General features: G+C 47.7%; 9 protein-coding genes across 11 annotated transcripts; 3 read left to right on the forward strand and 6 right to left on the reverse strand.

Annotated features, from left to right (window-relative positions):
• Nucleotides 1-770: 770 nt before the first annotated feature.
• On the forward strand, nucleotides 771-992 carry PPTG_20878 (hypothetical protein; the record flags this gene model as incomplete). Its single annotated transcript, XM_008894305.1, has 1 exon — nucleotides 771-992. The coding sequence occupies one exon, from the start codon at nucleotides 771-773 to the stop codon at nucleotides 990-992; it is 222 nt and encodes a 73-aa protein (XP_008892553.1).
• Nucleotides 993-1,262: 270 nt separating this feature from the next.
• On the reverse strand, nucleotides 1,263-2,277 carry PPTG_02113. 2 transcript variants are annotated; one of them, XM_008893114.1, is made up of 4 exons: nucleotides 2,030-2,277; nucleotides 1,866-1,963; nucleotides 1,634-1,727; nucleotides 1,263-1,575 (listed from the first exon to the last, which is right to left on the reverse strand). In XM_008893114.1, exons 1-4 carry the CDS (start codon nucleotides 2,224-2,226, stop codon nucleotides 1,518-1,520), a joined length of 447 nt encoding a protein of 148 aa, XP_008891362.1. In that variant the 5' UTR covers nucleotides 2,227-2,277; the 3' UTR covers nucleotides 1,263-1,517. The 2 variants fall into 2 exon arrangements, with proteins under 2 accessions (XP_008891362.1, XP_008891361.1); XM_008893113.1 differs by having other exon boundaries at nucleotides 1,789-1,963.
• A 4,109-nt stretch (nucleotides 2,278-6,386) lies between these two features.
• Nucleotides 6,387-7,114, forward strand: PPTG_20879 (hypothetical protein). Its single transcript, XM_008894306.1, has one exon. The coding sequence runs from the start codon at nucleotides 6,539-6,541 to the stop codon at nucleotides 6,944-6,946; it is 408 nt and encodes a 135-aa protein (XP_008892554.1). The 5' UTR covers nucleotides 6,387-6,538; the 3' UTR covers nucleotides 6,947-7,114.
• Nucleotides 7,115-7,313: 199 nt separating this feature from the next.
• On the reverse strand, nucleotides 7,314-8,989 carry PPTG_02114. Of its 2 annotated transcripts, XM_008893115.1 has the most exons (3): nucleotides 8,072-8,989; nucleotides 7,942-7,992; nucleotides 7,314-7,873 (listed from the first exon to the last, which is right to left on the reverse strand). In XM_008893115.1, exons 1-3 carry the CDS (start codon nucleotides 8,206-8,208, stop codon nucleotides 7,426-7,428), a joined length of 636 nt encoding a protein of 211 aa, XP_008891363.1. In that variant the 5' UTR covers nucleotides 8,209-8,989; the 3' UTR covers nucleotides 7,314-7,425. The 2 variants fall into 2 exon arrangements, with proteins under 2 accessions (XP_008891363.1, XP_008891364.1); XM_008893116.1 differs by having other exon boundaries at nucleotides 7,942-8,989.
• A 311-nt stretch (nucleotides 8,990-9,300) lies between these two features.
• Nucleotides 9,301-10,607, forward strand: PPTG_02115 (hypothetical protein). The gene has a single exon (XM_008893117.1). The coding sequence runs from the start codon at nucleotides 9,426-9,428 to the stop codon at nucleotides 10,527-10,529; it is 1,104 nt and encodes a 367-aa protein (XP_008891365.1). The 5' UTR covers nucleotides 9,301-9,425; the 3' UTR covers nucleotides 10,530-10,607.
• On the reverse strand, nucleotides 10,587-11,112 carry PPTG_02116 (hypothetical protein). The gene has a single exon (XM_008893118.1). It carries the CDS (start codon nucleotides 11,045-11,047, stop codon nucleotides 10,655-10,657), a length of 393 nt encoding a protein of 130 aa, XP_008891366.1. The 5' UTR covers nucleotides 11,048-11,112; the 3' UTR covers nucleotides 10,587-10,654.
• A 276-nt stretch (nucleotides 11,113-11,388) lies between these two features.
• PPTG_02117 (hypothetical protein) lies at nucleotides 11,389-12,753 on the reverse strand (the record flags this gene model as incomplete). Its single annotated transcript, XM_008893119.1, has 2 exons — nucleotides 11,389-11,407; nucleotides 12,053-12,753. The coding sequence occupies 2 exons, from the start codon at nucleotides 12,751-12,753 to the stop codon at nucleotides 11,389-11,391; spliced, it is 720 nt and encodes a 239-aa protein (XP_008891367.1).
• A 200-nt stretch (nucleotides 12,754-12,953) lies between these two features.
• Nucleotides 12,954-13,935, reverse strand: PPTG_02118 (hypothetical protein). Its single transcript, XM_008893120.1, has one exon. The coding sequence runs from the start codon at nucleotides 13,876-13,878 to the stop codon at nucleotides 13,072-13,074; it is 807 nt and encodes a 268-aa protein (XP_008891368.1). The 5' UTR covers nucleotides 13,879-13,935; the 3' UTR covers nucleotides 12,954-13,071.
• A 24-nt stretch (nucleotides 13,936-13,959) lies between these two features.
• PPTG_02119 (hypothetical protein) lies at nucleotides 13,960-14,787 on the reverse strand (the record flags this gene model as incomplete). The annotated part of the gene is made up of 3 exons (XM_008893121.1): nucleotides 13,960-14,589; nucleotides 14,654-14,686; nucleotides 14,752-14,787. The coding sequence occupies 3 exons, from the start codon at nucleotides 14,785-14,787 to the stop codon at nucleotides 14,155-14,157; spliced, it is 504 nt and encodes a 167-aa protein (XP_008891369.1). The 3' UTR covers nucleotides 13,960-14,154.
• Between the last annotated feature and the right edge of the window lie 71 nt (nucleotides 14,788-14,858).

Raw genomic sequence — 14,858 nt, forward strand, 5'->3', positions numbered from 1 at the left:
GCCGCAATATGTGGCACACTGTGGTCTAAAAACTAGCTGCTCGCACCCAGACATCCGAGAGTGCTTCCAATACAGTGGTCCGGATTTTGATATTGCCAGCTTGTCTTTTTGTAGGTAAAGGTACTGTACGTCACACACCAACACAACTGATATTATTCAAACTCGTTGGGCACAAAGACACCCGTACAAGCTAGACATTTCGACAGCTACATTCTTTCAGAAGTGAGGCACATTACCGTTTGTTTTCCATCCTCATGTCGACTTTTACAAGTTATCTTTACAAGTTGCGTACTCACATCCAGGGTGCTTTCTTTGATTCGAATCTACTTATATAAAACTGTTAAAATGTCTCTCGTAGTTTCAATTCCCATAGAATGCCCCTAGTTCCCGATACTTCTCGCATAAAATGCCCCTCGCCGTTACTGTACCTCGCTAAATCATGTGGAACATGTAATATCGTAACAAGTGGATAATATGGTCATGTAAAAATTCGATTTGATACTAGTAGTATTAATAATATACTTGACATATCTATGCTTTGCAAAAACTAAGTACGCGTGTAGGTTATCTAGAAAGGTTACATATTTACTGGTATTGGTTTTGTAACTACGAGGGGCATTATACATGTGATATTAGTCCCAGCGTTCGCTATTAAAATGACCACGCTGGGACTAATATCAAATGTGGTTTCGAGCAGTCTTTCTAAGTTGCTGGCGATTCCGAGCTTGTTTCGTCACCTAGCAAGTGATCCAATTCGCCATCACCACAGTATGCGTTTGGCTATTATTTTGCTAGCAACTACGGCCACTTTTCTCGCAAGGGTGAACACCTTCTCAACAGGCCAGAGCACGGACCATGCTGTTAAACCAAGCGAATCAAACAGCAGGCTTCGAACCAAAGATGGCACCAAGAACCTCGAGGGGTTCTGGAAGGGTACTGGCAGCATTAACTCCGACAGTGACTACGGTGCCGCTGGGGAGCACGGATCCTGACGGCTTAACCAAAGAAGAAAGAGGTCTGGTATCGTGGTACATGCTATTGGGGCCATTGTTTAAACAGCCCCATGAAAAGGCCAAACCGGTTGAAAGTTCGGAAAGAGTCGCATAATACCACCTTTTCGTACGGAGGACGTAGGCAACGGCCAGGTGAAAGTTATCCCAAGAAGAAGGTAGAGCGCAAACACTAATTTGGAGACAAGAAGAGTAGTGCAGCGTCTAATCCGGATTTTCTAGTGAAGCCTGGATGATCCCGTAAACCTTGCAGAAGCTGCCGAAGATGGTGGTGATGACATTCAACGAGTGAAGCGATGTTATCTTCAAGACTGGAAATTGCAGTTTGTTCATGTCTTTCTCAAAGCAACGGTCTGTGGGCTATTTGATGAGCCGCACTTAACCATTTTATCATTTTTCCTCTAGTCACTCTTCTCAGCCGGAGACGCAGAACTGCTCACCACAATTTTCAGGAACAGAAGCGAGTATGCAGCTGCCACGGAGCAGGCCACCTTCAATTGCAAGTCCTCACCCAACTGGGAGATGCCCCAGCTTCCGCTGTATACACCGAGGATAACACTCAAACCTGTTGGCACAAGTTAGTTAGTTTTAGACACTGTAGTCTAGTGACTAGCTGCACACACCTCCGCCCAGGAATGCCAGAGTGCCTCCAATGCGGTGGCCCGGGTTCTTCCATTGCCAGCTCGTCTTCTTGCCGCCAAAAGTGGTGGCGAGGCCCTGCAAGTCAACACACGTCATAACCAACACAACCAGCGTAAATTATCTTGTAGATTCTTACTCCCAACATGTTGAGTGTAGACAATGTGGCCGTGGCGCCGGCGAGCCACGAGTGCGTGGACGTGAAGTGGTCCTTACCGAACGCGTTCTTGGTCATGTACGCTGCCGCACCGCCGACACTCAGTAGCAGCATCGCCAGCATTTGAGAGAACATGTGCAGCTGGGACAGGAAGACCCTGTTACCACAGCAACGACGTCAATCTGCAGTCTCCAAGCGCTTGGAAGAGATTCAAGCCACCGACCGAGTCTTGAAGTGCGTCACGGTCTTGCGCTCCACCATGACGTAGATACCTAGTGGAAAGCACAGTAGGAAGGCGACGGCGTTGGCAGCGGGGTGCACGGCGAACAGTGAGGGCGCAGCCGCACACCTGGACAGGATGGTGGCGCAGGGGGCGCCCAGTAGGCCGCACAGCACCAGTAGCTCCAGCTTCTTAACCATCGAGGCTTGGTTTGGATGTGTTGTGACAGCACCACCGGGAGCTACAAAAGGGGTACCGTAAATTTTAACAGTGTTTTTGTATGGGTTACCCTGTCGTAACCACGCATAACCATGATGTCATGCCAATCAAGCGGTTCATGTCATCAACTACTCTATCAGATATAGCAATATATCATGTTACTCAGGTCGCGTCGAGTACTGGAACACTTGCAGTGATATCAGGTTTCTCAGGGTTCATTTAGAAAAGGCTTTACTGTAAATCCTTGAGATTAAGTGGAAGTTGACGAAAGTTTTCCCTTTTCCAACGGTTGAGAACGGGCCTTAGCACGAGTGAAAACCCTATGATCCACGTGCACTGCGACGATGAACACCGCGAGCTGGAATTGCCGGCGGCATTTTTGCCTCGCCATAAACGTCCCATGAACTAGTTTGCAGTACTTAAAGTAAGGGAAGCCAATTCGGGGCAGGAATGCCAATTAGGGTTCTCTTGGACAATGCAAAACAATCACAACTTGTGATTGACCAGTTATTTATAAGGTACCTATAAGAGGCAAGGCCGGGCCACATAGTGAGATCAAGTTAATTCTGGGAGGACAGCTAGATGAGCTGGATGGACAACCTCATACAGATTAATTCGTTCCAAAAGAGTTGGCTGTAGCACATGCAACTATCAGACCACATCTCGACACACAGCATTTACACAACTTAATGACACATTACATTAATACAAACTACATCGCGCTCCTGCAAACAGTTTAAAACATCACAAAAAGGAAACGTGAATCGCACATTAAAATCACTTCCGTCTTGGCTCCAAAGGCCAGTTGCAATACCATTACAGCATGGGCGTCGTGTATTTAGTGTGATGTAGCAGAGGAAGCTTAGTACTTAGAAGTAAAATTGAAAAAGTGAATTATTTTCTTGTTAACTACTCTATTGTAGCTAAGCGTCACCACGGATGACCTTGTCGTGGTCGTGAACATGTACGTGAACATGTATGACCTCGACAAGTCCGTAAACGTAAAAGTAAACCTCGTGGTCTGTAACGGGGTACGAACCGCAAGTGTACCCAAGTTACATGAAGAGTGACCAGTCACTCTTGTAATACCTGGTACATGGTACCAGCGTCTTTAGGAGCTAATCATTGCATATCTACCTAGATTCAGTATAGGTGATTTATAGTTTGTATTAGAAACCAAACTAAGCTTACCTATAAATACATTTAGTCTTAATCGTACCCTCAAGTGAGTACTTGTCCCCTCAGACCAGGGACACGTGAACGGTCGTTCACTTAGAGTTTGTATACTCTCGGAAGTTAACTTCCTCTGCACAAGGTACTGTGTGACCCCGTCACGCTTGGTAGCACTTGGATCGGAACGAGTTTCCTCACCTGAACGACTCACAGTTCGAGTCGGTTCGGAAGATGGCGGGCATCTTCGGGATGCAGGCCTTGCAAAGCCTGGTGGCGTCAACACCGGCTGAGCAGGTCGAACGTGTCAATGCGTTTGACACGTATGACCAAGGGCTCATAGCGCACGTGCGGGGATACCCGCAGGCGCCGGCGGCAGAAGGAAAGCCACCTCACCCGAAGTCATTGCGGCTAAAGGTGACACCTTACGAAGGGAAAGAGGGAGAGAACCTTCACTTCTGGGTTCGAGAGGTAGAGCTCGCGATGAATGCGGTTTTGATCTCGACTGAGCAACTCCGCGTTGCTTTTGCACTCTCCAACCTTAGCTGTCGTGCTAAGAGTTGGGCGTACACGCGGGAGGCGACATCGCCTGGATGTTTCACATCCTGGGCTCAGCTGTGTGAACAGCTTCGAGCCGCGTTCCTCCCGGCGAACTATGAGTATCGCCAGCGCTCACGCTTTCCTTGTTTGCATGAGAGGAAGCGTGAGCTGCACGAGTACATCCAAGAGATGCGGGAGCTGACGGCATCCCTAGTGGGAGCGATGAGTTTGAAGCAGACATGTGTTGGTCCATTCTCATAACTTTTTTTCACTTCAACTGGCCGTATGACGATCTCACACAACGATCCATACAAATTGGTTACTTTCAGCCATGTGTCAGTTAGAGATCCATGAGAGAGAACTTTGTTTTTTAGGACGTAGCCCGCAAGAGATGATGGTAAAGGAGGAAGATATGTAGCACTCCGCTCGTGATTTCACTTCACTGCGTACGCAAAAAATGACAGTAAATGATAGTTGTGGTTCTGACGTCACCGCTCCAAATGGGAAATCGTACTAGCCAATCCATTCGGGGACATTATACCTTCATGAACGTGTTCCAGTAGCCGTCTAGACAACTCAGTATTCTTGCGTGATACGAAAGGTAGATGAACCATCACATCCGGGTTGGACTCTGCAAAATACGAACTTAGTGTTGAAAACGTGGTAGAATTGTTAGAGCTACACTGGCACTTAACGTATAAAACGTTAATATTGAATTCCACGTCTTCCACGACCCGTTGTTTGTAGTCTTTCCCACGTGGAACACATGTACAGTTTCGAACAACACAGAATGGCTTTCCAGATTGAGTCAAACATTCAGGAATCTACACGAGAAGAGGGCGAGAAAATAGTGAAACCAAAGACGAATCGGAAACTTCAAATTCAGGACACACTAGCTGAGGTGCGAAAGACTTCTTGTCCAATGCTTGTTTAGCTAATCTGCTTCGTTCCTTGGGCTGAATGTAATCCGCATCGTTAGCACCGAGGCCGCTTTGCTGCGCCATGCGTCTTTTCAAAATGTAATCTCTATTGAACTGTCCGATAAGAATTCTAAAGTTAAATAAATTTTCGGAAGTTCTTATCGGAAGTCGGAATTAATCGGCTCCCGTATTTCCAATAAATCGGTATGACGATGCGATTCTTCGGCGGGTTTAAGCTGTTCTCACGCTTTCGCTTTACGATAAAGCCTATGCGGGACCCTATTTGAGTGTTCAAGAAATTTTGTCAGTGACCGTTAGTTGGACAGAAAACAAAAAAAAGTCAAAGTAGTTTTGTTTTAGAATGGCTAGCCTCGTTGAGAACAGAACAATGTACGTGAAGCACCATTTGCACCGCCTAGTGCTCTTAACTCATACACAATATTCATCCAACTATAATACCTATGAATAATGGTAATGACACGTAACTAAGGAACATTTTTTATTTAACGTTCATCTAAGGAGTCTCGTTAATCGCACGATATGGTGCGCGAAATACTCCCGTATCTGCTCCGTTGCAGACTGAAACTTGCAGTTCCATTACAGCATGCGAGTCGTGGAATTAGCGTCATTCTTAAAACTGAGAGGTTAGAGCGCAACGCAACTCAAAAAGCGTTTTCAGCCTCAAACGAGAATAAACATTACCCTACGCTGAGGGACCTCACCACCAGAGATATCTCGAAATCAAGGCTGTATTGTATAAATTAGATACTTTGAAATTTGAGAATAATACATAAAGACGTTGTCTGATTCAGTAGCGGTGTGAAGTTGCAATTCTTATACTTCTTCGGCGCGTAAGCCCGCCGAAGAAGTAGCCCCCCCCCCCCCCCCGCGCGCGCTCTCACTCTACCACGATAAACGGGCATGCTGTTCCAGTCGGTCTAGCACAAACACCACCGCAATTTAGTCCTCGTGTTGGACAATAGCATACGTTGCATCGTGATTCACGGTGACATTCAGCTAAGGATTGACTCTCCTCATCACCGACTTCATTGCTGTTTGTGGCCGAATTCCAAGTGGCTGCTGTTGACTATCGGTAGTGGACCGCAGCATTCGTTTCTGTGTAATTCAAAGAGAAATTAGCGTTACCTCAGCTCAAAGGGACAGCCACATGAAGAACCCCGGACCTTGACTTCAACTTTCAACCTTAGCATATGAACTCTTGCTAAATTTCAGAGCAACTTCAGGTGAAGCACGACTTTGTTAGTAGTTGAATAGTTAGTTTGAGGTGCAGCATTCCCTCAGAGTGACAGGTGTAAAAAAAAATCAGCTCCATTGCTATTTAAAATGTACTTTATGACTGCAAACTTTGCATTTTTACTCCGTACTGTATTCTGACCAAACTTGTGGAGATTTAAAAAAAAATGATAATACATGTATTCAGTTTTACCACATTATCTTTTCATAAAAAAAGTACAAGGATAATGGGATGTCCTTTACATTTCCCGCAACCACGATTAGGCAATGCACATGTAACACTGAAGCCGTGCATCGTGCCGAGGCCGCGATTTAGGGATGTCTGGCACAGTTTCTTGTTGCAGGCCATTCGGAATTATTCTCATCACCCAACAAGTACAAGGGGAAGGTTGCTGTTCACTACTTCACCATGCGCTTGGTCGTTATCGTGTTAGCCATAGTAGCCACTACTATTGCAAGCGGAAATGCCCTCCCTTCGGTCCAGGGCAAGGTCCATGCTGCTGGACTACCCGAATCAACCAACAGGCTTCGCACCGTAGAAGACAACAATTCGAAGAATTCCGACAGGGGTAATTCTGTCAACGATCGCAATATCGAAGGGGAAAGCGGGAACTCGCTCGGGGATGACGGCTTAACCGAAGAAGAACGAGGCCTTGTTTCCTGGTATTTCCTGTTGGGGCCGTTGTCCAAGTCTCGCAGCAAAGTCGAAGCGGCCGAAAGGCTTCCAAGACATCGTATAATACGTCCAATTCTCTCGAAGATAAAGAGTAGCAACGAGAAGTTGGCCAATGCCAACAAGGCCATAAACAAATCTTAAGGTCAAGCACACTGGACAGGTTTACAAACGTAAGACATATAACTCGAAAGTGGGCACTAGTAAGGACTGCTAACGAGAAAACAAAAATCTTACAGAAGCCATTGCAACACCGTACCGAAGCTAAGATTAGCAAATTGCTGTCTTTTGAATACAACAACTTACCTGTGGACATTATATTATGGCCACGTAATTCGTATACCGTTTTGTCATTTTTTTTACGCAGAACTGCTCAGCACAAGCTTTACGAACTGCAGCAAGTACGCTGCTGCCCGGGAGCTGGTCATCTCGAACGGCAACCGTCACTGGCAGTGGGTTACTGCCTTACTGATAGTTATCACTAAACACACGGCGGACGATATTTGCAACCTATTTACTGCAACAAAATTGGTACGTCTATTTTGACAGTGTTTTTGTATGGGATTCAGTTATTGATAACCACGCTTTGCTTGTTCTCTAGATTCACAACAACTTCCGCGACTTCATGCCACTTTGGCCACTTTTACTTGCACTTTGTTCGCTCGGCGGTGCAGAACAAGCGATTTTCCTACTAGCGCTACATGCGCTGCGATGATGAGCACTGTAAGTTGGAATTGCCGCTCAGGAGTGAAGTTCTGGACCCCCCACGAGCTCGTCTGCAGACCGTAGAGCATGGTGACCACGGCACCGATGTAGACCAGTACACCCGTGAGCACATGCGTATCGTCCTTCCATTGCCAGTTGGGGTTTGTCCCCTCGAACGTCAGCAATAGCCCCTGGAACACGTTGAGCGTGAAGAACATGCCCGTTACCAGAGCCGCCCACGAGTGCGGTGTCGTAAAGTGTTCGCCGCCTGAGTCACGTTTAGTGATAAATATTGCGGCACCAGCAACAGCCACCAACACTCCAGCCAACACGTTTAGAAACAGATGCAGCTTGGTCAACCAAACACTAGAATGAAACACATATAACTTCGTCAATATCGCGCATATTCCAGTGCGAGAATACGCACTGGGTACCGTTTTGCGTGGTCTGTTTCGTCTTTTCGCTGCAACATCGCTTGCAGCGCGCTGTTTGAAATACAAACCATCGGAATTTAGTGTCAAAGAGACGAAGGGGATTCAAGTCAATTGTAGTGCTGCTACGTACGTGGGCAGACAAACAAGCATCGCTACCGCATTCAGTGCCGGGTGTAGAGCGAACAGCGACCCATCCGCGACGCAGCGCTCCAGAATGATCGCGCACGGCAGCAAGAAGAGCGCTGCCGTCAACGCATGCTCCGCCATCCTGATTATTGACCTGATTTCAAAGTGTGCCACATCAAATTTTATCGCTAAGGTAAATGGCTACACATTTTTGAGATTAACCTTCGGTTCTCTAAAGCGAGCGAAAATCTCATCCATGGGCTTGTAAATCGTTTATGTTACGAGTCTGGATCTCATTGCGTCAGTGCCACATCGTTGCTACGCGTACCTCATCGAAGAACATCCAGTGATATTTTTCATACATCTTAGATCTCGGATCGGTTTTGACGTGCGTTCCGTGATGCTTAACAAGTCCTTGATAGCGTCAAGCTTCACCTTGTCTTTATTAAACACCATCCGCAGGAAATCGCCGCCGAGATATTTGAGTTCTCTGGTTTCTTTGAGCGATCGGAAGAGCAAAGTCAGATGTGCCTCCTGTTCTCGTTCTGATCTTGACGACAACAACTTCTCGTAATCTGAATATCGGTGAACCAATCATCCGTGGAGGATCTGTACATGCGAACATACCGAAGCCACTGGAGCAGCGCGGTATATGTGAGCTTTGCCCTCTAAGACTTAGCAGGTTGAAAGCCGTCTTAGGGTCTACACGTTCGTAGCTGTCGGACTGATCTTGGACGCAAGCTCTGCGATCTTGGCTAGACTCGGTACCCACTCTTTTGTCAACCCCAAACGTAGCTGCGTGCCTATGAATGCTTCGGCTGGTTTGTCAGTAGTTGTCTTCTGCTTCTTCGTGCTCGGTACATGTTGCTGATTTGGGACTTCTTTGACGTCGAGCTCATCGTTCTCAAAACAAGAGTGAAAGTTGAAGTTTTTTTTTTTTTGCAGTCCCTGTTGGAAACGATTGGTGTGTTCTCGGTAAGGACTTTACGGTCATAAATTTCAATCAATAGTTGCAGTATGTATTATACAGCTATGTACTTTCGTGCTAACTTGAAATTTGTGCTTTCAAATTATTTACTCTGTGTGGTCTACATAAATGGATACACTCCTTTTGACTTCCTGGCGATATCGCTACACTAAGTGCGATTTGATTGCGAATCACTTGCACTCAGTATGCTCTCGAATATTCGCGATTTGCTCTGGAACGTCCCAGACTGTCTCAGTCAGAGTGATGGTCACTCAAGTTGACCACTTCAACGCTCCTCATTATTCAATCTGCCAACTGACAAGCAAGTCAAACAATAACAGTCACAAACGTACAGCAATCAACAGCTCCCCACCCGACACTCGAGACAACAATGGAGGCCCAGACATCCCACGAGAAGAACCGACTGCAGACCATCGAGCAGAAGGTCAAAGACGTGGAGCACAAGCTCAACACGCGACTTCCAGCCCAGTACCGTCACGTTGCCGCTATGGTGTGCGGTACCAAGTGGCGTCTACTGACATTCAAGCCACAAGACGCCGCCTCCGTCGTCAAGAAGATGCGTCTGGAGCTCGGAGCCTTCGACTACCGCGTTAAGGAGCAGGCGGAGCTGCTCACACGCTACCTGATCGACTTGGACGGTGTATTGAGCTACGGAGACGCCGACATCAAGAACGCTCGCAAGGCATTGGTAGTGTTCATCCAGCAGCTGCTGCCTCAGGCCGACGCCTTCAAGGAGCGCAGTGCCAAACTCAAACAGTTCGGAGAGCACGCTCTCGACGGCTTGGAAGGCCCAACACCAGCGCCCTCGACGCCAATCGACAGTGGTGCTGAGTCCGACGATATGCACGTGAAGAATCTGTTTGAGGAGAGCGAGGAGGAAGAAGATGACAGCGAATCAGAGGCTGAAGAACAGGAAGACGTCAATGAAGACCAAGAAATGGAGCAGCCAATTGACGGCACGGAAGACGAGCCCATGGAGCCCGACGTTGAGGCTGACGATGAAGCTGAAGACGAGGAAGAAGAAGTTGCTCCTCCGAAGAAGTCGCCACGACTCCAGCCAGCTTCTAACCCGCAGACTCACGCCATCGACGTCAACTCATTGCCTGTGTGGCGACCGTACTACACCCTACAGCGTCGCCAGGACGGCATCTACCTCATGGCGCGGCTCAACAATACTGACCCACGTAACGTCCGTGTGCAGTGGAACGAGCACAATGGTGTGCTTCGCATCGCTGGTTTCCGATTGCCAACCCAGAAGGACATCGTGATGTCACGTCTCAGTGGTGCACCAACTTTCGGCCGCTTCGAGATCGTTGAGCAGTTCCCAGTGAATATGCTCAACATGGAGGAGGCCACACAGCAGATCTTCGAGGACGGTACTCTGCAGATCCGCATGCCATACTACGCGATGCAATATCCATTGCGGTACCGCCCAGCGTCGCTCTTCCAACCGCAGGACTGCTTTGTATGGTAAATGGATACAGTATCATGTACATGTACAATAGAGAAGGTATTTTGTTTACCAAAATAAATTCCCTTTGAAATTCTCAAACCTTGCATTATAGTGGGTAAGTTAATGCACATGATTCAACTGACCAGCTATTTCTTCACCAAATACGTAATGCCACCAGCTAGGCCAGCCAACGTGAGCAGCAATAGTGCCGCATTGATAGCTGCCATGCCTCCAGACCCTCCAGACGGAAGACCCCCCATTGCATCAATAGTCCCAGGCACCACTGGAACATGTCCACCATTCCCCCCATGAACACCCGCCCCAGCAATCACAAGTACCACATTCATCAACCTCTCTTCTTCGTTCACCTTGTGCTGCCCACGGAGATGTTGAATTCTCTTGATTGCCTTGAAGACTTTCCTCGTGTCAAACTTAAGTATCACATGTTCGTTCGTAGCAACATCCTTGGCGCTGGTGAAGTCACTGCAGCACGAGCTAAATGCAACCAGAACCAGAGCACAATAGAGAACCCGGCGCATTCTTGTAGTTGTGGAAAGAAAGAAGACGGATGACCGATGGCAGGAAGGTGTTGGAATGACGCCCCTATTGTCTGAGGCTCAGCCTTCGGTGGTAGGATTACGTGTTCTTGCGAAACACATAACATTAAAATAATAGTACGACAGCTTCCTGTTGTGGCATAAAGTCAATGACGTCTCGCCTACATCGCCGTAAAAAAATCATCGATGCTGCGATTCAAGATCGGCATGCACCACGCACCCTCGAACGTTGAAGTGCGTACCAACTTGCAGTTTTTCGCGATAAAAACGAAAGCTATTGCTCTGTGTTCAACTATCAAAGAATGAATAGGCTCTGTTGCCTCTCAGCTTGTAGCCAGTACTCTATTATTACGGTGAATTTTTTTTGTTTTGTCAGATTTACTAGATTGCTGTTCCCCCAGGTCTTCGTGCGATGACGAGCGTTAAACTGAGTAATACTCACGAAATGGTCTTCGCTAAGTAAACCAACGAGTCTCCGCTTGTCGGTGAATGTGCTCGGAAGCATAGATCTGTGTTCAAAACTCACTACATCACGAAAACGCCATCGTGACTCTCCAAGCTTAAACTTCTGGAACCATTCCCCTTACCTTGCGTATTTCCCGAGAAAATATTCGGTAGACGTCGTCAAAGTGACTCCTCTAGCGGCCATGTCACGCAGGAATTGCTGTAATACAAAACACCGAGCACAGTCAACACTGTGATGAGTATAGTTCCTGTCATAAGATGTGGTCAAGTTGTACCTTAGCAGGTTCCTCGAAGCCTGGCACCAGCAATCCGTCAAAATAAAGAGGTCACTAAGCCTTTTCTTGGGCCAAGCTGCCACAAGATCGCGAATGGTATAGTTCACACAGTGTGAGAGCGCTTCACCCACGATAACGACCTTGTTCGCCCGCTAAAGGGACTTAATCAGCTTCTTATTGAGGCGGACAAATATTAACATACAGGTCAATCACTATATCGATTGGTTTCCATTGTCGTCGATCTTACCTTGTCGACGGGTCATACGGCAGCTCGTATTCAGCCTTGAGCACCGAATAGTGTTCTGTGAACGGGTTGCTACCTTTCATCACGTATTGGATCGGCTTCAGAGTCCTTTTCGTCCACTCCATTGCCGCGGCCAACACATTTGGGACTATATTGTGTCCCGGGGATCCGATCAAGCAGTGCTCGGGCCAGATTGTCAGCGAGAATTTTCCAGTCGCTTCCAGCGCCTTCGTATACGTCAGAACGTAGTCACTTAAGCTGGAGTCACGTGGCCTCCAGACGCCCTTCTTAATATCCTTGGACGTGATTGTCGTAAATGGTGGAGGCGATTCCCCAGCGTCGTTCATCCAGAAGATACCGTGCGCGATGTGGTACCTCTGATGCGAGTCCATGGTGAGGATAATTTGGGACAACTCGGACGTGTGGTTCGTGATGAAGGCTGCGATCCGAGCGGCGTCTTCGTTGGCAGTTGGGATAGCAAGTGAACCTCCAGGATGGAAGCTCACTTGCTGGTCGATGACTAGGATGGCCAAGCCCCCCAAAGGGATCGATCCAGCTAATTCCGCATCGTCGACCACATCGTGCTTGACGAATTCGCTGTATACGGTCTCGATTGTCGACGCAATGACGGCAGGAGGGATAATTGCCAGTGACGGAATCAGTAGTATAGCTAGACAAGCAAAGATTTTGACGATCTTGTTCATGACTTCGTGGTTTACTTGTGTCAAACAGATTGAATAATGACAACAGGAGTCTCCTGGTCAAGCACAAAGAAATCTGTACGTGCGCCTTTTGAGGACACGTTCTAGCCGCACGATCATTTGATGGCATCAACTCTTTTGATAACGGATCAATAAGGTTTAACTTAAGGAACGGATCTGGAATCCAGATCCGTTCCATAAGTTCTGGATTGATCTTTACGTTACGGATATTGGCTGGAAGTGCTGACTCAACGTCAACTACTGGTCGTCTTTCGTACAGGGACGAGCTGCTAAGTACGTTAACATGGATTCTTGACTGGATCAGTTCATCATCTCCAAGAAGAGCGCCAAGGTGGTCATTGCGATGATCGATACGACAATGCCACTGGGTAGTTCCGTCACCGCCAAGTTCTTTCCGTCGGTCATGGTGGCATCTCCGTCGATCGCGCCTTTCAGATCACCACTCGCTGAGTCATCATTTTGGTCGATCACATCGGTCTCGTCGCTCATGGAGCTCAGCTTAGGAGATGGCGTGAGGTCGCTTCCGACGTCTGGGAACGAGGATTCTTCTTCACGGGTACGATCATTCGCGCTTGATTCATTCGAGGAGAAAGGCGGTCCACCGCTGGAGGACGCACGAGCAGCCAGAGCTTCGATGAACATCGCGAATTTGGAGAAGTCTTTTGTGTCAGGGTTGTCCTTCATCATCACTGCAGCCACTTCAGTGAGAAAGTCGGTCACCTCGGACTCGTTGTCCTCGCGTTGGAGGTGACGTTCGAGCAAACTTGAACGCGGCACACGCTGCTCGAAGGTAAAAGCGTCGACATTTGTCGACAGTAGGAACAGAACAGCTACGAATCGGAAAACGACGTTCATGTTGCAGTGGCCAGTTGAGGAACAGTAAAACGCTTTTCTGGACTTGGAATGGCCTTGGTGGAGCTCTTGAGTTCTGCACTGCAAATTTAAGAGTGAGCCCGTTGCTTCGTAGTCGTGAATGGCTGCTAGTGGATCAAGCGAGAAAGTACCGCGCTTTTCTTCGACTTGTTGCCGGGTTTTCTTCTCAAACAGTACCATGTTCTTCTCGAGACAGGACACAACATTCTTGATGAGCTCGAAGAGTTTGACCATGTGTGTCGGGATAATGCCGCTATACGTACGTAGCAGGAATCTACGAACGGTAACACCTTCAAGAACAGCATCTCGTTAGAGCGTATATATTCTGAAAGCTGCCAAACATCATACTATATCACGAACGGACCAGCATCTCCAACCGCTGCCGTCTCGGCCTTCAGACTTCTTGTCTTCCATTGGCAATAAACCGATTTAAACTGTTTTAGGGGTATTGCAATTGTAACTTCCACAACAGCACAGATTCATCGAACGGGGTTCTATGTTCATCGTATCCTAAGATGATAGCATAGAGGACTCCACTACCTGGTCGAGGAAAGTATTCTGCATGAGCTGCAAAATCTGTCGGGATTTTTCTGTAATCGCCCTCATCACCAGGTTCCGAGTAGATTCTTGTTGATGAGTAAACCCCATTCCAGGGCTTTTGACTTCGAGTAGATAATATGTTCGAACGATGCAGGAATGCTCTGGCTCTGCAGGCGATGGCTCGATCACCGTCCAATGCTTGTCCACAAACTCGAGACCGTCAGCAGGTACAAGCCACCTCGCTTGAGCAACCAGATGAACTCGATTCTTGTCTTCGTATTTTCGATACACACCGAGTGCTTTGACGTAATGAGGGGCATCCAACTGGCCATTTTGAATGAAAAGGTGCGCTACACAGCGTCGGTCGTAAGGTGTCTGAGCTTTCTTGGAGCTTTGGAGTTGATTCTACAAAACATTCACAGAAAATGGTTAACTCACATTCGAGAATTCTCTTCTAGTGCAGACGTACGATGTTGAAGTCCGGCTCATGGCTCGAGGCGTCCTGCCTTGTGATGTAGTGCCACAAAAGTCACCCAGCTTCTTGAACTGAGCACGCGAGTGGTGTACTTGACGTGATTTCAATGCGAGTTTCACGGTCTCCATTGCTTTTCGCTTGGGTGGAGAAGGAGACCGTGAGGGTGTCGCCTCGATTCGGGAGCACCAAATCTGCTCGA

The sequence above is a fragment of the Phytophthora parasitica genome (genome assembly GCF_000247585.1).
Source record: "Phytophthora parasitica INRA-310 unplaced genomic scaffold supercont2.2, whole genome shotgun sequence".
Lineage (NCBI taxonomy): Eukaryota > Oomycota > Peronosporomycetes > Peronosporales > Peronosporaceae > Phytophthora > Phytophthora nicotianae.